Source organism: Chelon labrosus (assembly GCF_963514085.1).
Source record: "Chelon labrosus genome assembly, chromosome: 14".
Classification (NCBI taxonomy): Eukaryota; Metazoa; Chordata; class Actinopteri; order Mugiliformes; family Mugilidae; genus Chelon; species Chelon labrosus.
Window position 1 is genome coordinate 27,661,586 of NC_140347.1, and position 25,170 is coordinate 27,686,755.

General features: G+C 42.4%; 1 protein-coding gene across 1 annotated transcript in view; it reads left to right on the top strand.

Annotated features, from left to right (window-relative positions):
- Nucleotides 1-5,934: 5,934 nt before the first annotated feature.
- sgk1 (serum/glucocorticoid regulated kinase 1) overlaps nt 5,935-25,170 on the top strand; it is a gene marked incomplete at its 5' end in the record, with an annotated part of 34,911 nt that continues 15,675 nt past the window's right edge. The window contains 3 exons of the mRNA XM_084560295.1: nt 5,935-6,063; nt 11,702-11,938; nt 23,941-24,156. Coding sequence (XP_084416421.1) covers nt 5,935-6,063; nt 11,702-11,938; nt 23,941-24,156 — 582 coding nt within the window. The remainder of the gene's footprint in view (nt 6,064-11,701; nt 11,939-23,940; nt 24,157-25,170) is intronic.

Sequence of the window (25,170 nt, forward strand, 5' to 3'; positions counted from 1 at the left end):
GACCAGATTGGTTTATTGGGTACGTTTACATGGTCAGTCCACTACACTTAGATTAGAGGTTCCAACTTAATGGTTTACATGGTCACTAAATAAAATTATTTGATAACATAAATGTGTTTATATACAAGACATCAATCAGAATATCCATTTTTTGACATACGTAAAGTGGTTCTGCCTGCTATGCAGCGTCTAATCTACCAGAAATAATATAGTTCTAATATTGAACTTTAAAAGAAACAGATAACCAAAACGGACCCATGTTTCTGACGGTGTTGCCCACACCATTTGAGGCTGTGTTCATCTTTTCAAACTCTTTTGAACAACTCGTTGTTTAGCTACCACAGTATTTCCTTGAACTCGTCACCTGATGTTTATACCAAACCCTCTCAACGGCATTGAAAATTTCTTCCAGTCAGGCCAGTTCTGAATCAGGTTTCAGTCTGGCCCGCTCTGTAAAAACACTACCCATGCCAGTCTGTGCTGTGTCGTTTCTTGCTGGTCAGGTTAATTTTTGTTTCTACTTCCTGCTTCACTTTGCACTTCCTGCTTCACTTTCAACAAGGCCGACAAAATTTCACAGAAGTCATTTAACCTTTCCAGTAATGTGTTCCACTATTGATCCAAAACAATCAATTTGAAAATTGAGGAAATGTAGAAGCAGCCAAAAATACTAAAGTGGAAAGATACTACTACCAAGCGGACCAATCACAGCTCTTGTGGTCTGCGGCACGTAGTTACATTTCTGGGAAAGTGCATGTTGGGCTAGGGTCTGCATATGGTCTGGGCTGTCGACGTAGCTACGGCGTCAAATTGATGCAGAAGCCTAAACCGCCTATTGCATGGGATTTCCTGGCAATAACAAAAGCTCCAGTCCAGGTCACGTGACTAGACTCCACACCTCTGCAAGTAAGGCCTGAAGCAAAACCGAACAAAACATTATGAAAAGTGAGTCAGGATTTCGGAGCTCTCTCTCTCTTAGCGTTGCAGCTGCTGCTAATGTTTTAGCTGACTGAGCTTAGCGATGAGGCCCTTTGTAATTGGCTCTCTCCTCTCCGGTTGTTTCCCTATGTCTCCTTTGCTCAGCACTGCAGTGTTGTCAGTCCCACGGGGAGTTTCCTGGCTCACTTCCTCCCACTCACACCATCACACACACACACACACACACACACCTACACAAGGCTGTGCTGTGGCGAACAAACAACACGCTAATACAAGTGCACAGAATCACTGGCACGTGAGGGTATGTATGCACCCCATTACATCCTCACGACCTCTCCCTCCAACGCCCACGCAGCTCACACACAAACACACACACACACACACACACACACACACACACATACCCACACTGGCAGCAACAGTAGGCACGTGGTGGTGGTATGTGGTGCTCATTAGGCAATGATAGATTCAGTAAGCTTGACTTCAGGCCCTGGGAAATCCTTGAGGTAAACTACACCTAATAAGAAAGCGTGACAGAGACTGATGCACACACACCAACACACCAAAAATAATGTTCATCACCCTATTAGTTAGTCAAATGCTGGTGTCAAAGTGAATAAATGTTGTTTGCTCAATTCGCTCTCAAAGATCTGCATGTGCTTGCTGATACTCCCTCGCTCTGATACCATCACACACGAATACACACTCACACATTTATCCCGACAAACATATGCCCTGCTTAATAATCCCCTGTTAACCCATCACCTTTGCTTCCTGAGATAATTCACGCTAAACAAATTCTGCTGGTTTGCATCTGTGCTAACAATCTCACGTGCAGACACTACTGACACACTCCCATAAAGATGGATACATATTATTTCACCCAGTGAGTCACATTAGAATAAAACGTGTGCTTCGTCGCAACATATGCGCAAAGCCGGGGTTACTATTTTCAGCGTGGGAGAGAAGTTGCTGTAAAAGCGAAGCACTTTTCCCTATAGATGCTCACTGCTGCAGCCTGCGGGAGTGGAGCAGGAACATGGTTAATTTATGAAAGTGACTCGGAGTCAAGAGTGTCTTCTTTAAAGTGGGAGACTGGGAGAAGAGACCGAGAGCGTTTCGGAGAATAAGATGCATGCAGTCAGGGTCATGTGGTTTGGGCATCGTTCCCAGGGATGAGCTCACCAGTGGTCAGTCTGTCGCTGCACAGTAAAGAATCACCCTTGGCACGACAGCAGCCCTTGAACCTGCCTATCCGGGTGGATAAGCAGAGCTGAGGAGGAAGTGGAAAAATCAATTGTGCTTGATGCAGTGGCGACAGGTCAAAGGTCAAAGGTACAAACAGAGAGAAAGGGAAAGAAAGACATGTTCACCATTTGTTTCATCAATGTAGAGCAAGTACAAACACAATAAAAATCAGTTTCCATTGATGAATTTTCACCTTCATGGTGTTGTACTAATGCCTGCTGAAAAGTAGACACACAGTACAAAAATGTTCTAGTTCATTAGCTCTGTTTGTGCGATCTCTCCAATTTAATGGTTTCATCCAAGAGTTCAGTCAAGCTGGGGGATTTTTTTTCTCTCAAAAAGACTAAAAAGGATTAACAGAGATTTTTTTTTTTATTTATTTTCTTATTTTTTTTTTTAACCAGGCCTTGTTCATATACTATCAAAACACATGCCCAGAGGACCTCATTAGCAGTCCGACACAGGAAGTGTACATCATCCCTTCCCATCACATGGGCTTAAAACAGCCTCACTTGGCTTTGTGTTGAAAGTTCCCAGTCTGATTGTGGCTGTCTGATTATTATTCTGGGTAATTAATAAGGATGGAAATGCATTTGAAAGCCAACACTGACATACAGTATTATGTGGTTGTCTCATTTCCAGGCTTTTTTATTTATTTATTTTTTATTTTTTGAGGAGGGGCTGGTTATATAGGATGCTTTGCTGCCTCACTGAGGAAGATTCATAATTTATTGAGTTTGCAATCATTTTGGCAATTCTCTGAACCATTTAAGAAACCTTGTTGTTAATTATTCATCGGCTGTATTTGAATTCACAAGAGCAGCACCGAATGTTTTGGGAGATCACAGAATTATTTATGTGCTATAGAGCAATATATTTGAGTGAGAATCTGTTGCGGTTACGTAAGACTGTTGTTGCTGTTAGACTATGTAACAGCACCCTGGGGCCCTTACAGCTCTTTGAGGAGATATTTTGGCAAACTAGGTTTTAGTCTTTACTCCCCTGACTGGATCCAGTGAAGCAAACCACTGGTGCTTAAATGCTAAGAATCAGCTTGGCTTTTTCTTCCTATATTCTGTTGACTAAAAGCAGTGAGGCAAGTATTAAAAATGCTCTTAGAAGTAGAACAAAAAAAAAAAAAAATTTGTGCAATTTAAATCCTTTTTACCTATGACTACAGACCCCTTACCGTTAATAGGCAATAGGCCGAGTGTCTCAAACTGCTGTAAAAATCCCAGATGAGACACACTTTCCCAATGTTCGGTCATGGCCTGACTGATGTCAACATATCCCACAAGTCTTAATCTGAAAGTATCACATTCAATAAAATACTTAATATGGAAGCTCCTGTTTAACAGACCTGTGTGACGTTCATTTTCATAGTAATTGAATATTTGTACTCATTAACAGAGATTTTAGGAGGTAAACATGGGGAAAAAAAATACATTGTTATCTACTGGGGGGGGAAAAAAAGTTTTTGTGCATCGAGGTTTGCAGCAGATTTCACCAATCGCTGATGTGTGTCATTACCTCTGAGTCACTGTTGATTGGGCCCCTGACTGCTCCTGATTACAGTGAATACTGCACAGTCATTGTTTCCCCCTGGAAGAACTATATCCGTCTCAATAAGAAGCTGAGGGCAAAGTGATTCGCTTGCTGCGTAATCAGAGTTCCATTTCCGCCGAATGCTTACCACATACGCAGCAGTGCTATTAAGAAATGCATCTTAATTTACACAGAATGGAGGCGTTGTTTGTCCCCAATGAAATCTCAGATTCTTAACCTTTGCTTTCTAATTGCTTCTGTTGAACTCCTGTTCGCAAATAAATAAAACCGCCGCTGAGAAGGCTTGAGCTTTAATTAAGTATTCAGACTATGCTTGGTAAGAATATGACAAAATCTATTTCTCTAAATGTCAAACAACTTCTTTTAAAAGCTAACTGAACTAAATCCAAGTACAGTACTTGACAAATTTAGCAACAGCAACACTTGATCATGTCCATACGTCTACAGGCATATAACATCTGATCAGATAGAAAAAGTTTGTTCCAGCAAAAATAAAACAATGCCTTGGATTTATGCTCATTTATAATTCAAGTCACAATTTGACAGTAGCTGCTAGAAATGCCTCGGAGCATTTGAGCTTGTTAGATAAGGTAGACGAAGGTCAGCATAAACTAATAACTGAAATAAAGTCAGTGAACATCAACTTCTAACTGATATATAAAACACAAACCAACAGAAGAAAACATTTCATACAAAAAACATTTCTCTGTGAGAGTAAAATCTAAATATTATATGTAAAGGGTTATAAAAGTTTGGGCTAATTTAAATAATTGGCTTATTTTATTTAACATTCGTTTTTACAGTAATATAACCAAGTGCATGGATTTATCAACGCTTAAAAGTACAAGGGTGTCACATCAGAAAAGGAATCTAATCCTGAGCATGGTCACAGAGCTGATGAGGTGAGTGTTTGTATGTGGGCCAAAGGAAGTGCAAGCCCTCATGCATATGTTTGGTATCACTGTCTTCTTCAGTCGTCATTGCAACAATTTCGGAGAATTAAAAAAAAAAATAAAATTAAAAAAAAAAGAAGGAAAAACATGAGAGGGATGAGGTGAGGCAAACCGAAGGAGGGAGAGGGCGGAGGAGGAGCCACTGCCGACTGCAGCAGAAAAAAAATGAGCGAGCGGATGAAAAGGGGGGAGGGCAGAGTGGCGATGAGGAGCGGTGAGGAAGGCTGGGAGAGCGAGAGAGAGAGGGAAAGAGAGAAAAGCGGAGGGGAGACGGCATCTCACTGCAGAGCCTTTCATTGATAAAGTAGCACCGGTGTGAGCCAGAGGACTGCAGCTGGATCACACAAACATCATGCTCTCGCACACTCACTTCCCGAATCTTCTTCAGTGCATTCACCCACAGTGCACCTCAGACACTTGCAGCGCTGAGGACTCACACTCACTAATCACACAGTCAGTGACATGCTCTTACTGAACAACAACAACAACACCACCACAGATTCTCCCTTCTCTTCTCTTCACCGTTTCTGGGAATGTGGGCTTAGTTCACAGAGACTGAGGAAGGAACACCTGTAACTGAGGAGTGGGACTTCTTGGTGCATCTGATCCGGGACCAGGCTTTGGAGGATAAAAGCAGGCTGCAGCGGGACCAGCAGAACCAGCCAGTGTAACAGCATAAAGGTACAGATGGATGCAGGCATGTGTGCATACAGTCCACGCGTAAATCCACACACAAAGGGGATACATAAACACACTGCACATCTAGACACACTCACACATGCATAAACTTCACACACATCTGACACTTCAGTGAGATGCTTTCAGACTCCTGCGCTGTAAACAAAGCTGTTTCATCCTCACAGCAACAGGAGCAGGTATCGCTCTCCTCCTCTCTCCATCCTTTTCTCTCTTACTTTCTCTCTTACTTCAGCCTTTTCTTTATCTCTGTCCTGACACACTGGTGTTCCGTTAACTCTCATCTCAGCATCCCACCTCTCTCCTCCCTAACATTCTGGTCCATCTGCCTCTCCACCTCCTCTGGCTCTCACTCTCCTCCCGCATCCTCCTCTTGCCACCTCTCCCTCACGGCACAGAAGCGTCTCTCTCATTTTCACGTCCCGCACTTGTCTCTGCACTAGCCAAAGATTTTTTTGTTTGTTGTCCACTCCCTGCCAGCCTGTCCGTCATCCTGGGATCTACGGAGGCAAGCGGAGTGCCGGCGTCGGCCATGAAGCTGGTGAACGGGGGAGGAGGAGGAGGAGGAGGAGGAGGTGGCGGGGGAAGTGGAGGAGGAGGGGGAGAAAAGACTGCCTTCTCCTTTAAAAAGTGCTCTGCCTTCCAGTTTGTCAAGAGAAAGGTGAGTTTGGGTGACACACGCGTTTTGGGATGGGGGCACACATGCACCCACACAACCAGAGCGAGGGGTACGTCGGCTGAGAGCGGAGGTGTCACAGCCTGAGTGTTCCCTCTGTCTTTGTGCGTTCACACCAGAGATGATGTCATTGTGGAGGCTAAGCCACTCTAATCAGGCGCAAGAGTCCCTGTGAATTTATGTTTACAGCCTGTGTGTGTTGGTATTTGTGTGGGTGTGTGTGTGTGTGTTTGTGCGTGAGAGGATCTCTCCTTGCTTGTGTGCACAAAAACAAAAACACTGTTGCATTAAAGTGCCCACAAGTGTGTGTTGTGTAAGCACCTATGCATCACTCAGAAGACAAGGTCCTATAGTTAAGCTCTACTCAGCAAATCCTGCATAAAGATGCAGCACCGTCGCAAGGCTCATTTCCTGTGTGATGTTAATGGTTTGCATTAAATTTTTTTCTTTGGTTGTTGTGTTTGTGTAATGAATTTGTGTGCTAACTTTTCTAAAAGTACAGCTCAGGGACTTAGTGTGCTACAAAACTGTACTTTGGAGGGTTACTTTCGATTAGGGACGTCTTCACAGCTTTAATAGAGGTTAATAAATCAAATATTACAGAGTTCTACAACTGCTATTTTACTTATTTAACATCAGCAGTAGAAGTATAATCTCATTCAGATGTGGCTGATTTGTGTCGTGGGTCACAGGGTGCTAGGGCCACTCTTAAAAACAGAAAGGTGTCGGGGATGCAGAGATACATTTTGAAAAACAAAGAAAAATCTGATTTGTCTTAACCCCTTAGAATGTAGCCTCTTTCTCAGACTGATGCAGAAAAAATGTGTGTACAACAAAGCTTACCCTTCTAGGTTTTTGCAGATGTGTAAGAATCAAAGTATACTATACTGCCTGGGCACCAAAAACAAAACAAAACAAAAAAAAGGTCACACACTCTAATATTTCGTTGGACCACCTTTAGCTTTGATTACAGCACGGATTCACTGTGGCATTGTTTCACTAAGCTTCAGCAATGTCACCAGATTTATTTCCATCCAGTGTTGCATTCATTTTTCACCAAGATCTTGTGAAAAAGATCCAAGACCCCCATTGATGGGAGAGTCTGACCACTGCACAAAGCCTTGTCCAGTACATCCCAAAGATTCTCAATGGGGTTAAGGTCTGGACTCTGTGGTGGCCAATCCATGTGTGGAAATGATGTCTCATGCTCCCTGAACCACTCTTTCACAATTTGAGCCCATGAATCCTGGCATTGTCATCTTGGAATATGCCCGTGAACATCAGGGAAGAAAAAAATCCATTGATGGAATAACCTGGTCATTCAGTATATTCAGGTAGTCAGCTGACCTCATTCTTTGGACACATAATGTTGCAGAACCTAGACCTGAGCAACTGCAGCAACCCCAGATCATAGCACTGCCCCCACAGGCTTGTACAGTAGGCAAGCCTGGGTGTATCACTTCATCTGCCTCTCTTCTTTTTTCCGACCACATTTCTTCCTGGAAGACGATGGTTCCCCACTGTCCTTCCAGTTTTTAATAAGGTATTGGACAGTTCTTAACCCAGTTTTAGTAGTTCCTGCAATCTCCTTAGATGTTTTTTCTGCTTCATGCATGCCAATGATTTGACCCTTCTCACACATCTTTTTCACAACCATGGTCGGGATGTGTCTTTCAACATGTTTAATAAATGAGAAGCTACTCATTGCATCAGTTGGGGTTAAATAACTTGTTGCCAGCTGAAAGATAATCACCCATGCAGTAATTATCCAATAGGAGGCTCGTACCTATTTGCCTAATTAAATCCAGGTGGCGACTTTTTTTGACCAGGCAGTGTAATATTGGTGGACTTTGCCTGTAATGTGGCCCACTTTTTTTGACTTTGGCTTGTGTTCAAAATAAAATACAATCCATTAGCTAGTCAGTGACTTACCAGTACCATCCGCACAGTGAAAGGCCAAATTAAATTAGCTTCGTTTGGTTGTGCTGAGCTAGCTTCGAAGCCGGCCCGGCGTCACCCAGTCACTAAGTTTTTACGGCGGTAAACTCACATTATATTTAGACTCATTTAAATGAGTCTAAACATGCCAGACTAGAGCTGAACCGCGCGTCACTAAAACTGTTTAAGCTAGTTTAGTAGGAAATGTGTTGTTTGAACAACAATATAAGGAATAGAAGTTAGCACTGACGTTTATTATGCTGTGTTTATGTTAGCTAACTTTGGGGTACTGTTTAGGCTACAGACGGACTGTGGCCGTTACTCACTGGTTATTTGAATTATTTAACCAGCTGCATTGCCAGGAATTGATGCAACCATTCACACCTCAGCATTAGTAATAGTCTGGGAACGGTTTTATGAACAACTTCCCCGGCTCTATAACGTTACTCAAAACCATAACATGCATACCTGCCTACCTGGTCACTTCCGCTACTAGGCTACTTCTTCCTCCCCCTCCTCTTCCTCCTCCTCTCTACCTGTCTGAACGGGGCGTCATCTCCAGCAACAAATAAAAGATCACAAAAACACGTAAATCCTTAAATCTTCATTGTCTTTAAAGCTGCTGAAAACTCATTCACCAGCAATAAAATTAGATTATGTTCCATGTAAAAGATGACTTTGATTTAAATGTGATTTCAAAGTTTTAGCTTAACTCCCCTCTCTCCACTGCAAATTGTTCCTGAAAATGAAATTTAAGGTCAGAAAGAGAAAATACAAGTCTGTCCCATTTCTTATTGGTCAGTCTTTGTTCTGGTAACTGAACAAGACAGAAATCATTAACTTCCATTCCTGCCAACCCTTCTTACACAACTGTTGCATGTTGTTGGTGATCAAAATACTAATTATGACAATGATAATTTGCTTAGCGGCGGCAGAGTGCTGTGGTGCTTAGCACTGATGCCTCACAGCAAGAAGGTTCTGGGTTTGAATCCAGGCCGACAACCCCGCCTCTCGCCCAATGACAGCTGGGATAGGATCTAGCCCCCATGACCCCTCACAGGACAAGCGGTTACAGAAGATGAGTGAATGAATGAATAGATTTATCATAATTTCTTTTCACTCTTTTCTGACCTTTACAAAATTGATTCATTTATGATGAAGAAATTAGGTGGCAGACAAACTAATAGTCAAAACAATCAATTGTTGTAGCACTAATCAGAAACAATCCAAAAGGAAAAAAAAACAACAGATGCAGGATTTATTTTGACCAGACAGACACGGAGCAGACATACATGCAACTAATGCCAGAGTGCTGATAAACTAAAAAGTGAACGGCTGCGAAACGAGTTTACATGACTGGAGGATTGTCAGTCCGGTGAGCTTCTGTGTAAGCTGCAATCAGGCTAAAACATGCCGAGCTTGACAAACAACTTCACTTCTGCTTCCTTAAATCTGAATAATTTGCAGCCGATTTACATGAGATCAAAAGAAATCACAGGGCGATGTGACTGCAGGCCGTAGCAGGAAGGAAATGACTAACATAACTACCACCTCGTGGAGGAGAGGATCTGCATTTGATAAATTCACTCCATAATCTCCGTATGGCTCTGGGAATACAGAAGAACATTTATTTTTTTCTATCCCTCAAATATTAAATTGAGGTTTATTGCACAGGTTAGTTAAGTTGGACACGTTTGGAGCCTCGGGCAGCGAGAATGTTCAACAGGACAACAAACTGCTAACAATCAATGAACGGTTACAAACATTAGTTTGCTTCAGATCGCTGGATAGACTTGCATACTTTTCTACTATGTCATGTTTTTTCACAATATGGGTTTTGCAAAATGTGTGTGTGTGTGTGTGTGTGTGTGTGTGTGTTGGCCTCAGATGGTGTACAGTATGGTGTGGATCACTGATGACTCGCCTGGTGAACATGGCCAGATTGTGTTGTGTTAACTCCCCCGCACTAACACACATGTACTCCCACTGGCAGTCTGCTGCAGTAAAACTCCCATGATTCTATCTATCTATCTATCTATCTATCTATCTATCTATCTATCTATCTATCTATCTATCTATCTATCATTTACCATTCCTATGTATATTTCTCTATAATTTTGGCGAACAAGCAAGGAAAAAAATATATGCATCAGCACACGGCCCCAAATCCGAATTAATGCCTGCTGCCTGTTCAGAGTTTATTTGTTTCTCTATTGGCATCTAAATAAGTCTAATCATATAATGAGGAGAGTTCAGACGGAGCTCTGTATCATACAAATTAGGTATCGAAATGGTGTAGCTGAATACAAAATCGATGGCTCCGTGTATGTTTTCTGGGATTGTACATTAAAACAAACACGACCTGAGCAAAGAAATATGTCAAAAAGGTGACATAATGTATAGATCTATAGACGGAAGGAAATCTGTCGATGCTGATGCTGCTGCGACCATGTGTCTGATGATACCTATCATCTGTGATCTGTGAGATACTGCCAAAACATTTCTCACACTGCTTTGAATCTGATGAAAAAGCCGTCTCATCGGATGTAATATCAGCTGCAAGTACGATCAATTCTGTGGGAAGAAGCTTGCGCTGTATTATAGGTGGGGCTTGGCTGGCTTGTTTTTTTTTGTGTTGACCTGCTGCAGTGTTTTTCCAAGTCTGTTTTCTTTCAGACTCGACATGCCTTGACACGCTGTCTGGCTACCCTTCGACTTAGGCATTCAATGTCAGTGTTCGCGTGTGTGTGTGAGCGTGTGGCGCAGCTGCCTGGACTTTGTGCTTCTCGGTCACACGGCCTGCAGCCCTGCGGTGTGTGTTTGCTAAATGTTGCACTCACGCAGCAGGACGGGTTTTCACACGGCCTCTCGTGCTCGTGTTGATGCTTCTCTCTCGCTGTCAGTCTCCTTCTGTCTCCTGTGTGTTTTCTGTTTTTACCACATCTTTTTCTTTCTGTGGCTCGTTCATCTACAAACACGCACACACACACACACACACACACTGGGTTTTTTCAGTTAATGACTTTGCCTTTCTGGAAAATCTTCTTTCCACAAAAGTCACTGCAGGAGTGCTGTGTAGATAGTATGAGATATGCTTGCATGAACCAACTTGTCCCTGTCGTGGTGACACAGGACTATGACTGTTGACACCATATGGCTGTCCGTTAGTGACAACGGTGTAGAAGGGTTTAATCAGGGATCATTCATTGCTTTAGCAAACACATGTGGATCCAGTGTTTCCCAACTTTCTGTGCAGTATTGCTGACTCGTGTAGACAGATCAGACTTTTTGTTTCGTTGTTGAGCATACTTGAAAGCGCCATCAAGATTGTGCTTTGCGTCAGGACGCAGCAGGTGTGTATGCAATGCAAATATGTCATTCTGAGTGTCCCCCTCGTGAGGCATAGCACGGGCGCAATCTGTGCCTCTCTGAAGTGCCTTTTTGTGTGAGTGTGTGCCACTTGAGCTGACATGCAATCAGAGATAACATGACAAACTCCTCTTTCTCTGATCAAATGATGCAGCTGGCGGTGTTGACAGTGTGTATGTGTGCTTCTTGCATGTGCGTGTGTTTGTAGAGCACCTGTGCGAGCGCTTTCAAACAATCATGAAACAGAGAAGAAGAGAAACAGAGAGATCAAACCGATGATTTGCCTCTGAAGAAGTGTTACCTCTTTTCTGTGCAGGTGCGAAGGTGGATGAGGAACCCCAAGGTGAGCGTGGAGAAAGCCCAGGGTAAAGGCCTCTACCCTTGCCCCAAGTGCCCGCTGGCTGAGGATCTGTGGTACACGCACTTCCCCTCACCTTATGGCTGCTGCCACTATGCGGGCCTGCAGGGCTGCCAGTATTACCACCAGGAGCCGTGCTCGCCTTGCCCAGCCAATGGACAGACCAGTGGCCATGAGAAGAGCAAAGGCTGCAAGGTAAAGCAACATGTCTGTGGACTCCCTGAGGGTAACTACTCATTGGGGAGCAGACCAAAACCCCCAAAACTACATATCTTCAGGCTGTTCTTCTTTCTGCATTTTTTAACTGACTCCTTGTTTTGTCCCAATTTTTCAAGCTAAAATTAAAGGCTGTTTGTATGGCTGACATTTTACACATGCTGACATGTTTTTTTTGTTTTGTTTTTTAAATGCCCATAGCCTGTGCTGAATTCATTGGTTCGACCAATCACTGCACACTTATAGTTCCTGTTAGATAGATAGACAACTTTATTGATCCCTTTGGGAGGTTCCCACAGGGAAATTGACATCATTGTTGTTACTCAGTTCCTGTAATGGAGATACTTTGTCAAAAAGACCCAATATTTAATAAAATGGAAATATCTTTTATTTCTTTTAAGTCCTTCTGAACCATCCTGTTCTATAGGAAATCCCATCATTAAAAGAAATACAAAACTGACAAATTAACTTAATGCCAAAAGCTGGATATGTGAAAATTTTGTAGAAAGAACACACATACTAATACACACATATAAATGAGGAGTTAATGTGGAGAACGTGACCTATTCTATTACTTACTTACTAACTCCTCTTCGCACCCAATGGGACATAAGGCTTCAGCGAGCTCTCTCCACTGGATTCGGTCCTTGGCAGCGAGAGAGTTGGGCCTCTCCCCATGACAGATTCATCTGATTCAGCTCTTGCGTCACAGTTCTGCGCCAGGTGGTTTTGGGTCTCCCAGGTTTTCTCTTCCCTGGTGGTGTCCATTTTAGGGTGACCTTTGGGATACGGTTTTGCTCCGTCCTCAGCACATGACCTAGCCATCTCAGACGTTTGCGTGTAATCTCCTTGGTGATGGTCTGGCTCCTTGTTTTTTTTGTACAGCTCATTGTTGGAGATTTTGTTTGGCCAAAAGATCTGGCATATTTGCCTGAGGCATGAGTTGTGGAACACTTCCAGTCTCCTAGTGTCTGCTCCTAGTGACCTATTCTATAATGTGTGCCAAACAAAGGGAGAGGCCACCCACTCACCTGCTGTCCTCTCAGATCTCCTCCTCTGGCCTGGAGGTGGAAGTGCATCCATTAACACACTCGACAACGTTACTTGACTGATATCACAGACCTCCCTCTGTTTGCCCATTAGGGCTCATTGAATGGAGTCAAATTAGGTGTTAACAGGACTCTTAACATTGTTACATTTCTCTGTGTTCTCCCTTTAATCTCCCATCATGAGCTTCGTTATGTAACACAAACACTTAGGCGTGTTTCAACGTTCCCCTCGTTGTTGCTCACCATGGGCGGGTGTTACTGAAATTAGCAAGCACTGTATTAAAAATGCAACAAAAGAAAATTGAACACCACTGCATGGAAGGAAGTGCTACTTTCAACAAACGCCTTGGCAAAACACACACACACACCAGTTTGCTAACGCTGATGCTGCTGCAGGCGTCCAGGTTGTCCTTGATTATACAACGGCAACCACAATAGCCATCCCACTGCTTATCAATCATTACGGCCATCAGTGGGTTCCCCGCCTGTGTGTCTATGTGTTTAACCAGCCTCATGGGAAAAAATGAGTCATCCGAATTCGACTGAAACCACGCTCCCTTTGTTTGAATTTCAGTGTGTGAGGATAAAAAACAGTGGCACATTGTTGTCCATCACCCCATTCTCTTCTCTTCACTTTTTTCCCGTTTAGTTTCATTTTGTTGAGGTTTTCTTGCGAGCCCCTCTGTCCGGCTTGCTCTCCATCAATTCCACCTCTTGCCCTCAAAACCAATAGATCTGTCAGTAGCCTCGCTGATCTGTCTCTGTGGAGATAACTGGTGTATGTGTGTGTGTGTGTGTGTGTGTGTAATTAATAGGTGTTGGAGTGAGGTGAGATCAGGCTGCTGGGTTAAAGAGGAGGATGCTCGGTGGTGAGTCATAGCTAGTTTTCAGTGTGTCAGTGTGTGCATGTGTATGAAGTCAGTACAAAGTGTACAAGGTTGACCTACAGTAGCTGCTCACATCTCATAAGCGTTTTTTTGTTTGTTTTTTTAACCAAGGTTTAATAAATGATTGTCAAGAGACCCTGATTCGCTGTTAGATGCCTAAATACAACGATCAGGCATAACATTATGACCACTGACACAAGAAGTAAATAACATTGACCATCTTGTGACAATACGATGTTCTGGTGGGAAACTTTTGGACCTCACATTCATGTGGATGTTACTTTGACATGCACTACTCATCTAAACCAGACCAGGCATCCCCACCCCATATCAATGACACTCCTTGATGGCAGCAGCCATCCCCAGCAGGATGCAGCCTGACACAGACACACACACAAAAACAGTTTAGGAACAACTAAAAAAAACATGAAGAACAGCACAAGGTGTTGACCTGGCCTCCAAATTCACTAGATCCCAAACTGATCAAGTATCTGTGGGATGATCCACAGAGGCCCCTCCCCTCAACCCATAGGACCCAAAGACAGCCACTAACAACATTCTGTTGCCATGTCCATGTCCATTCTCTGATGAGGCACAACTGTTTTGGAGGCACAAGGGAGGCCGACACAATATTAGGAAGGTGGTCATAATGTTATCCCTGATCGGTGTACATACTCTTTCCAGTATGGACTGAGAGTGGCAATGCCAAATACTTTACACCAGATTTTAGCTTGCAGACAACATGTTCTGTACTGTTCTCTAGATACTCTGTCTTTGCACACTCTGTCCAAACACTTCACAACTCCAGTCACAAAAGTTGGTTTGCCAAACACTTGCAGAGCATGATGCTTGTTCAGCAAACAGAGCAGCAACAGAAACATTTCCCCACTTGCCAAACACACATTGCTCTGCTCCTGAGGAGGCTACTCAAAAGCCTGACTCAAGTAATGAGCAAAGCTCCACGCTGAATTTTATCACCTCATCAAAGTCAATTGCTATCAGTCGCCGACGTCAAACTCCCTCAGACTCGGACTTTAGATACCAGGGCAGTGACGCTAACGGGCGGCTGTCACGTTTATATGGGGGTGGAGATGAAAAAAAAAAATAGATGACAACAGTGTCAGATTGCTCTCAAGACTGCAGAGACAAGAGGGAAAGCTTTTGGGACATTTGTCATAGTCTGATACATCAATCTTCATTCCTCATTTTTTTTGCTCTTGTAAATCTGGAAGTATATTAATTTGCCCGTATTGTTGAATGTTAAACTTTAATCCCGCTTACTGCAGCTTCTCTCATTGTGAGAGGAGGCTTTTGAAACGGTTAATCTGCACTTGGCTGCAAAATACTGCCGCTTCTGAACTGAAATTAAAGTTTTCACTAACCCATGCGAGGTCAAAAATAAATAAAACATGAACTCCAATTTAATGTAAGGACATTTACCAAACCCACTTACACTTAGGAGTTATTCTTCTTCCTAAAAAAATCCTCCCTGACACATCGCCCACTTCCACCTCCTCTTTCTCCTCATTAAAAATCCATCACAGCACCCTTTTTTCTGTACTTGCAAAGCAGCAGCGCCATTAAAATGCAGGTAGCTTAGCTTAGCCTTGACCCGGCGCTCTGCAAAGCCTTCACCCCCCTGCTACCTTTGACAAGTCTATCAGAGCTAAAGATAAATATGCTGATTATATTATGAAATCAGTGTATTAAATTTATGACAGTGCATATTTTCCATGCGGGGATAATAAAGGTATGGAGGCGGAGAGGTTTACAGTAAGTAGGAGGAAGGATATGAACTGTGGTGTATATACTATGTATATATAAAACATTAAAAAGAGTAAACATGGCTTAACGGATGAAGTGGGAAAAAATGAGGGATTGGGGGAGCTGTGGGGAGAGATATAAACAGAGGGAACAACAGCGTTAGAGAGAGAGAGAGAGATGATAAGAGCTGAGAGGACAGTTTTATTAGATGATAAAATATGAGGTCAGGGCATCTGCCCCAGTGCCTGAGCATGAACAGAAATCAAAGGCATATAAATCCTCCTGATAAGGACGTCCTGTAGTGTCCTATAAACACACCAGCTCTGCTAGATACCCCGCCACCCCACAATCACACATAAAGCTGCACTCGATGCAACCACAGCCTATCCACTAATCTCTTACATCAAGCCCGTACTGTTTTTAATCAAGACTTAATCAAAATGAAGACAACATGAACTTTTGCTGACTGCTACTTGTCCTAATATGTTATTAGCCCTGTCACACAATTCCAGTATTTTGCTAGAGTCTATAGGCTCAGTAACGCTTCACAACCTTCAACAGACATTATCCTGGCTGGGTTTAGTCATGGTTCCCCCTCTTATTATAATATCGCTCAAACAACATTCAAACAATATTCATATATAAATGTAACGCATAGAATACAGGCAACATTTTGTTAGAGTTATGAAAGTATATTTTTCCTGGTTAAAAATACTTAAAAACCTCTGTTTCAGAAAGAAAATATTCTCTATGATTATTATAATTTAACAGTAAATGTCGGTTTTGACATTGTGGTCACACCCTCAGTTGAAACCAAGACAACATTGACATAAATTACAACATTTGTAATGTTTGTAATGTCCAAACAAAACCTAATTGTGTAACATGAAGATTGTGTAATTCCCTTTTAATCATAGCTCAGTTTGGGGAGTAGTCATGCTGTAAGTTTCGGAATTACAGTTCAGTGTGGGAGTTTGGTACGATGTAAACAGGAAGTACAATATTGCAGCTGAGGACGGAAAACATTTCACTTATATGTTGGCACCCTTGCACTATTAAAGGTATGCCGACATAGCTATAAGCTGTTCCTGTTTGCAACATGCCCATGTGGGTGTTCAGACAACTATCGGTGGATTACTTTGATGAAAACATTTCAATGTGATGATTTCTTTCTGGGAGTTGTAATGAGGGTCTTTTTCTGTGCTTTTTCTATGTGGATTTAATGGACGATTATCCACAACTGACATTTAAGATAATGATAGAGTCTAAAAATACGAGCGTCTAGGCCGTGTGTTCAGATCTGACTGAGTTATGACTCCTAGAAAGTGCTCATTTGCTCTCAGATTGAAGCAACATGGTGCTAAGGGTTTTAAAATATCTGAAATACCTCACTTCCATGAACTGTGTGTCAGTACATGTTTTTAGTAGTGCAGTTGTATTTCCTAAGCTCTTCTTTCTTTGTTCTAACATGTCTTGGCAGGTTCCAAGTATTTAAACCACACCCTTTTATACTGCACAAAATAATCACATTGCCGTTTTTTTAATCTAAAGCCTCAGTGGAACTCCTCATTTAAGGACAGCCAACAACTGGAGTTTTGACAAGACAACATATAGCCAATACAAATATAGCTATTGCCTAAGTTGCTATATAGCTGGTTATTTATGGCCTGTCCTGGGTAAAGATCAGGTGATTGTGTTAATCAGTCAGTGCATTCAGTATAGTTTAAGCACCAACTTTACCAAGAAAGGCCTGATCCGCTCTGGACTCACTGGTGTTTACTGTCCAAAACTCAGCCATGCAGGAGAAAGAGTAGGAGAGCAGGAAGGAGGGAAGTGAAGCGGAGAAGAGGTGAAGAAATCCAAGGAGATGAGAGAAGTCAAGTGTGTCCAAGAAGAACAGTGATTTTTATCTATTCCCGTGTATCCCTGTGAGATGTGACTATTGATCTAATCTAAAGATAGTTGTACAACACAGAGGACAAAAAAAAAAATAAAAAATGTGCTTGAACGCAGAATAAAAAGTATTTTGTCAGTGATGTGAGCTCATCTTGTTAATGTTTTCTTAGAATCAGCACGATTGTGGTGTACCTTTATCCTCACAGTCAAAAACGCCCAGCCCAGATGATCAGTGGGTCATTTCAAATCAGGCGTCTCATGGGCAAGTTGGCGGGGACGTTTCATTCTCCACAGAGAGAAAACAGAAGGAGACGACCTATGACAAATCCACCTGTTCTGTTCACCCTTAGCGATGACAAGGCCCTGCAGACTAGCGCTCTGTTCCACGAATGCTAATGCATTGCATCTGAGTCAATGAATGAGAGGGAGGAGGCGATAATGATGGTCTGAATTCATTCATCCAAAGATCCTGTCAAGTGAGATCGTGGGTCGATGACAAGTACAAACACAGTTCAGGTGTTAAATCTGATGACATGCTGGGAGGATTTCAGAAGCAGAAATGCCCCTATTTTAGTCCCACACATTGGGTGTTTACACTTACTTTGATTGTGCATTACACATTTCTGCTGAACATTGCACTGCAGACTTTGGCTCTTGACGTAGTCCTATCTGAGAAGTGCCTGGGCTGTGCGTTCTAAGAAGCTGAAGTTCACTTCTTGATTGAGCTAATGGTTAATGTCACATCTAGAGAAGACACAGCTTTACTGGTGACCTTTCACTGGCACTCCACTGACGTTTTTAAGGCCAAGACATGAACCCCGGACTCCGGACATCTCCCTGTGTCTCAACTGTGAAGACTGGATGAAAGATCTTGAGTTGCTGCTGATTCATTATAATTTCTCTCAGCTTATTCCAGTATAATACAGCCCAGTGAAGCACATGAATGCTGTCCACACTATGACTGTACAGTCTCAGCAAAATGATTTATTACAAGGATTCTGGAGCAGATAAAATGCGGTTAGGTCTACTTAATGAATTGTCAAACGTTGTTGCGCTGTGGTCGTCTCTGCTGACCAACACTTGGTCCTCTCTTCTACCAATCACAGCCTCTCAAAAACCTCAGATGAATTCCAGCTTCAGTTGCATTTGCCATGAATTGCATTACAGTCAAAAAGGTTTGAGCTTGCGCTGGGAATAAGAAGGAATTAAGAGGAACAACCCTCAAGGTCCAATTATATTTGATACAAAAAAGTTACACAGAGACCAGTGGGAGCCGAAATCCCTCTCCAAGTTGTTGGCTTGTCAGGCACACTGTGCGAACACCACAGAGAAATGTCTCTCATTCCCAAATTCTGTCTGTGCTATTCTGGCCGGCTTCCAGCTCCTGCTCTCCCTCCTGGATGGCAATACCTGAAGGAGTCGGCTGGTTTGGCTGTTGAAAATCCCCATTAAAATTTTGCTTCATATCTTTTACAACCTTTATATATTTCAGTCATCATCCATTGCCCGCCTTAATATTATGACTATATTTTTCCTATTTTTGTAGGAGGCTGAAAGGGAGAGCAGTACCCTCCCTTTCAGCCTCCTACATCTTTTCTCTTCACTGACCTTGACCCGCTTGAATGAAAAAATTAAGCACCCTCTCCTGCGAGTCACATTGTGAGGGAATTTGGGAATTATTGTTGTTCTAATCTACCCTGAGAACCCGGCTAATCCCATCTTCCATCTCAATGTTCCAGAGCTAATGCCAAAACTGAGGCCACAGAGGCTCAGCGGCACCCTGACTAAGCAGTGCAACTTGTTTCTCTCAGCCACATACTCGGCTCTGCTGAAACTGCTCTGCGCACTGAGGTTTGGTTTTATAGCACACACTTGACAACGGAGCTAAAACTTGACCTGATCTGGTCGGATTTAGAGCGCAACAGTACTGTCGCCATAGATTCTTAGTACAATGTATTTAGAAGCACATTGATTATCCAGTAGCCTCTGTGTCTCTGCCTAAATGGATACATTTAATTTTAAACAGCTAAATATCTATCTTGACTGTGCTGAAAAACCAGTGACTGTATTATAAAGATGCCCCCACTGTGACGTCATCTATAGGTTTCCTGAAGAGCAGATTTGAAGCTCAATGGGGTGGCTCTGCCCGTGGCCATCTTGGCAATGCCTGACTAACTCTTGACCAGTCCAAAAATGGACAAAGAGATGAAGCATGGCTAGACTGCCAAGCTTTTAAGCACGCACTACACAATACAATTTAAACAGGTGCATTATATTATTATAGTTTATCCCCATGCATTTGTCATGAATGTAGGAGTTAACTATGCAGACTAAAACTGTTTTTTGTACCCGGCTGTAAACATGTTTTTTTCTGACGTAAGGTCTATGGGGGTTGACTCACTAGTGGCCATTTGAGGAACTCAGTGACTTCATTTGTTGTCCCTGGAAGTTGTTGCTTTTGAGAAACTAATTTTCTGACGGGACGTTGAGCACATTTTGGTGACTAACTTACTTTTCCGTAGCTACACCGTGAGAATGATATTTGTGGTTTTGAGCCTCAAGAGCCGTTTCAACACAGGACTGTTGTCTGTGCGAATCACCCCTTAGCTTGCTGACATTTCAGTCAAAGAGCCACTGTGTCTATAAGTGCAGGCTCATCAAGGGCTCGACCGGCAGTAGACTCTTCGAAGAGTCTTGTTTATTAGTATTCATTCAGAAACATGTGAAACATTTGAATATGATCTGCAGTGTTTTTAAGTCAGCTATCCAATGCTTTCACCTTTTCCTCCAATTTTACTTAAACTCTTGAACAAATGTTTGGCCAGTTAGGGGCTATCTCAGGGAGACAAGGGGGGAGGCTTAATGTCAAACAAAGGAGAACAAAACCAATCTCATGATGGCCCCTGCAGTGGGTAAATAGACTCTGTGCCACATAGATATATCCCCTTTCTCTTAAGAGAAATTAGAGAAATACAGGAGAAGGTACACGAGAAAGTAAGGGAGAATGCAGTTGTTGTATTATTATTTCCAGGAAAACCTACATGGGCTTGGGCCCACTGAATGACCATGAGGGTGCACACTTGGAAGCAGCTTGGAGCCAATATTACAACTTTGAAATCACAAATCACTTACTCCTGGTCCAGTTCCCTGTTCAACATTACAGTTTTCACCGTCTTGTGTCTCAGATACATGCTCTTGTTTTGCACATCATCTCTCTCTTCTTTTTTTTGTCTGGCTCTGCACAGTATCTCTGAGTCTTAATCTCCCATGGGACACGCTGTGCACTTGGCATTCCTAATCCATTTGTATTTTCATTTTCTCCCTCCCCTCATTCATTTTAAAACCTGTGTTTGTGATCTACAAAGAGGAGGGGGCAAAAAAAAGACGAAGAGGGAGCACTGACTTGGCCTTGATGAGGTAGTCTTATCTCTGACAGAGAATGGGATAGCTTATGTAACACTGTCTCACACTCTCTTTCTCTGGTTATCTTTTTGTCTGTCAGACATATTTTTCTTTGTCTCCGTATCTCGTCTTGCACCTAAAGCCTGTTCGAGGGAGACTAATGCACTGAGTGGAACTGGTGGAGGACACGAATGAATAAGCAGGACAAGGCTGAAAGGGGGTTACCAAGAAAGAGGGCTGCGAGCTGGCTAATGACATTTTTTTTTTGTGTGTTGTATAGGAGCCTTCGGAAAAAGCACAGCTTGCATGAAATGGATAAAAATAAAAGAAAACTCTTATGGTACAATTAAACAGCTGAAAATACTGAAGTAGTTCACTGAAGCTTATAATAATGTGTTTGTGACTGTCATTGATTCTACTCAGTGGTTATATCTGGGACTCTGATGAACTGGTCTAGATCAGAAGAAAAAGACATAAAACAGTCATATTTTTCTAGTAAATCACAGAGTTTTAAAGAGGCACATTGTGTACCAAATAGCTGTAATGGTTTAGTTTCTTATGGCAATGACTGGGCTTACTGTATAGGAGCAAAGAGGAGAGCTTCAGGAGAAGATTTCATTTTACATAACGTAGCTGTTAAAACATTCTTGTTTTGCAGAGATAAGGAGGTGTAGAACATAGGGAGTCACAGTTGAAGAGGTTAGTAGGCTGAGTGAAGGAGTCTGTTGAAGTCTGGACATAGTGATGTTTTTATTTCTTGATTTATGGAGCTTTGCGTCCGATCTGTACATCCTGGCCATAGTATGAGAATTTCTCCGGAATATATTACATCCTGAGTTTATGAGGTAAAAGAAGGAGAAGCCTTATGTAACCTAACCAGTGTTGTCTTAGTGGGTCGTACCACAAAGCAAGGTCAAAGGGCAGGGGAAGGGGTTAAAAGGAAGGAGAGTGTGCAAAGGGCATACTTACATAAATGTGTGCTATGCGTTTTCTTATTTTCATACCCCCTGAAGGAATGTATGCACCTTATCTGGAAGAACAATTAAAAAAAAAAAAGTTTGCATGGTAAACATACAAATAAAGGTAGACCATGGGTCTGTAGACACATAACTACAATGAAATGTTACAGAGAGAAACATGATTTATGACCTATTCAGGGACTCACTGACAGGAGAGTTATGCCGTGTATGCACTAAAAGAGACAAAAGTTACAAAGTGACCAAGCTACATTTCGGTGAGTCATTGCGATCAAGTGCTCATAAAGTTATGCCGTCATCTGAAAACTGTTATAACAAAGCCATGACGTATGATCACTGTATCATTTGGGAGATGATAAAAGTTGATGGCAGCCAGGCTTTGACCTGTAGTGCATCAGGTCCCTCGTCAGCCAGCATAGCCGGTTAGCCTAGCATAGCATAAAGACAGGGAATAGCTAGCCTGGCTTTATGTGAAAGTAACAACCAACAGCACTTGTGTCACACAAACTCATACAAAAAAAAAATAATAACAGTAATAAATAAATGTGCAGAAAAAGACTATTTTATTGGGGTTTATTTTTCAAAATAGCACAGGTTGCCCGGCAACAGTTTAGAGCCAAAAAGTAGGACGCTTTGACATTTTTGCTTGGATTAAACAAGTGACACATAAATCATATGAAGTAGTGAGACTTTGGAGGTGTTGTTCGGCAGATTTTATTATGTTAAAAGGGTCAGGGTAGTTGTTTTCACATGTTCCAGATATGACTAAGCTAAGCTTACTGCCTGCTGGCCATAACTTCAAATTTAACAGAACATTCCTGTATTCCTTTAATAGCAGGTATGTACTGATGATATGTACTGATTTGACCCTCGACTAAATGGTAGTGAAGAAATGGGTAACAATTTAATATTCACTGCGGGCACAGATACACACACACACACACACACACACACACACTCTGTAATGACAGATGATATCATACTGTGTTTGACGCCTTCATTAATAAATGAGCTTCTCTGTCCTCACAGCTCTGGCTATTGTTAGAGTCGAGGGAACGACCAGCCACACACACAGGGAAAGTTTTTGGCTAAGTTGCAAGTTTGGGCTCACACAAACACAATCTCAGTCATACATATTGTATTTGCTCATTCCAAGTTGTGGTAATGTAGAGGGCCAAGAGATCAGCAGCCAGTGACAGAGGCCTTGATAAGACTCATATGAAATGGCTGCAGTCAGTGACTTGTGTGCTCTGTGTGCCAAGGACGCCATTACATAAGAGCCATTCTGGGTCACTGACACAGCCAACTATGCAATTTCCTCAAGGAACTATTTGCACCCTGACCTTAGCTTCCACTGACCCATGTATCGCTCACATAAGCGTGTGTGCTTGAACGGTTTTTGTGTCTCTGCCCATGATGATATGTATTCTGTCGGTGATGCCAGCCACATGCTAAATGGTAATTGAGAATGGGAGGTTTGTGGTAAAATGTTCCTCTTGAGAATGTGCAGCTGCCTCGCGACAGGATATTACCGATAAAGCTGAGGCTGACTCACTCGCTGCCTCCTGTGCAAAGCTAATGTGACCATCAAATATTTTACTCATGAAGTCACAATGTTGACTCTCGCTGCAGTCGTGTGTTAGATGGGCTCAAGTTGCAGCTTTATGTGACAGTTACCCTTTTGAAGGATCATAAGCGTGTCTTTATGAGTGTGCTCAAGGATGTATAGTACACGTTTAATTTCCTGTAACTTGGTATCTGTCATTATTAAGGCTTTACTGTACAAAGCATGATATCAAACGGTGTACTCAGCTTAATAGAAGCCTTACCTAAACTGTCCAAACTACAACATAATTAAGGTTTTATCAGTCACTCACGGTTTGATGTGGAAGTAAAGCCCAATTAGGAACAGAGGAATTACGTCACTTGTTTGTTCATTTAGATGCTGCAGACATGAATGGCCCTAGTCTGTGAAAATTTCATTGGAAAATGACCCTCACTTACAGGTCAGGAAGTGGAAGATGCTGGCTCGCCACCACATCGATGGCACAGGCAAGCACAAGGACATCGAGTCTGACGTCCACCTGTGCGGCTGTCAGTCCTGGGGGATCCACGCTTCGCCCCTCCTGGCCAGCCCGGTCATGCTGGAGTGCTCCATCTGCAGTGGGCCCTACATCAGCTACACACTGGAGGATACCTGGCAGCCACGTCAGCGCACACAGGCAAGTTCAACCCACAGCTCATTAAATTACCATAGCAAACACCAACTTAAACAGTGAGTCACAAAGGAGGGGACTTCCAGGTGTCCTTGATATGAGAATTAAGGAAATCCTCAGGGAAATGATGGCTTGTTTACACCTTGGTGATATTTTGTAGACCTAGCAACTGAGCAATATCCTCTGGTTTCTCAGTCATTAATCTGGAACAAAGACAATTGGATTTGTATTCTTGAGGACATTTCTACACTCATCCAAGTACGTTTCTTCAATTCTAAGTGACTGGTGGGGAGTTTAGGTTTTTGTTAGGATCATCCTCGGGTGGTGAACTGAGGGTCCTGCAATCTTACGACCTGGATAAATTCTAAAAACAAAGTTGGCCCATGACAGGTTGTGTGACATTTTAATACCCCCTGTCTGTCTCTGGCTGGTCATTTCAGGTTATAGTCTTCTTCAGTGGTGCAGGCTGTCTCCAGCCTCTGTTGGCATCATTTTAGGATCTGAGACCCTGTATGCAAATTTTTTTCTCATTAGGGCACCTACAGTTTTGGCTGTGGATCATTTGGCTCTGTTCGCTGCAGTGCAAAGTGCTGATGGCCTCACCGTCTCTATTGCTTTCCAGGCCGTACTTGTAATTGTCATTATATAACTTTATAGAGTTTCGACAACTTTCTTGTAGCTTTCCACCTTTTCATCTTTCTTTTCTTTTTAGTGTCAAACTGAAGGGGCTTTAAGGTGATGAGATTTATTCACCTTCTTCAAAAGATTCAAGATTCAGGATTCAAGATTTATTTATTGTCATTTTTCACTGAGTACCTGTGCACCCAGAGAAGAACGAAATACTGTTTCTCATAAGTGACAGACAGTGGTAGTCAACAGATTAAGTTAAAAATCTAGAATATTAAAAAGCAAAACAACATAGAAATAAAACTAAATAAACTAAGATCACAAAATGCCATACAACATACGTTATCAACTTTCAGGGAAGTGCATAGGTAAAGTGCAGACAGTGCAATATTG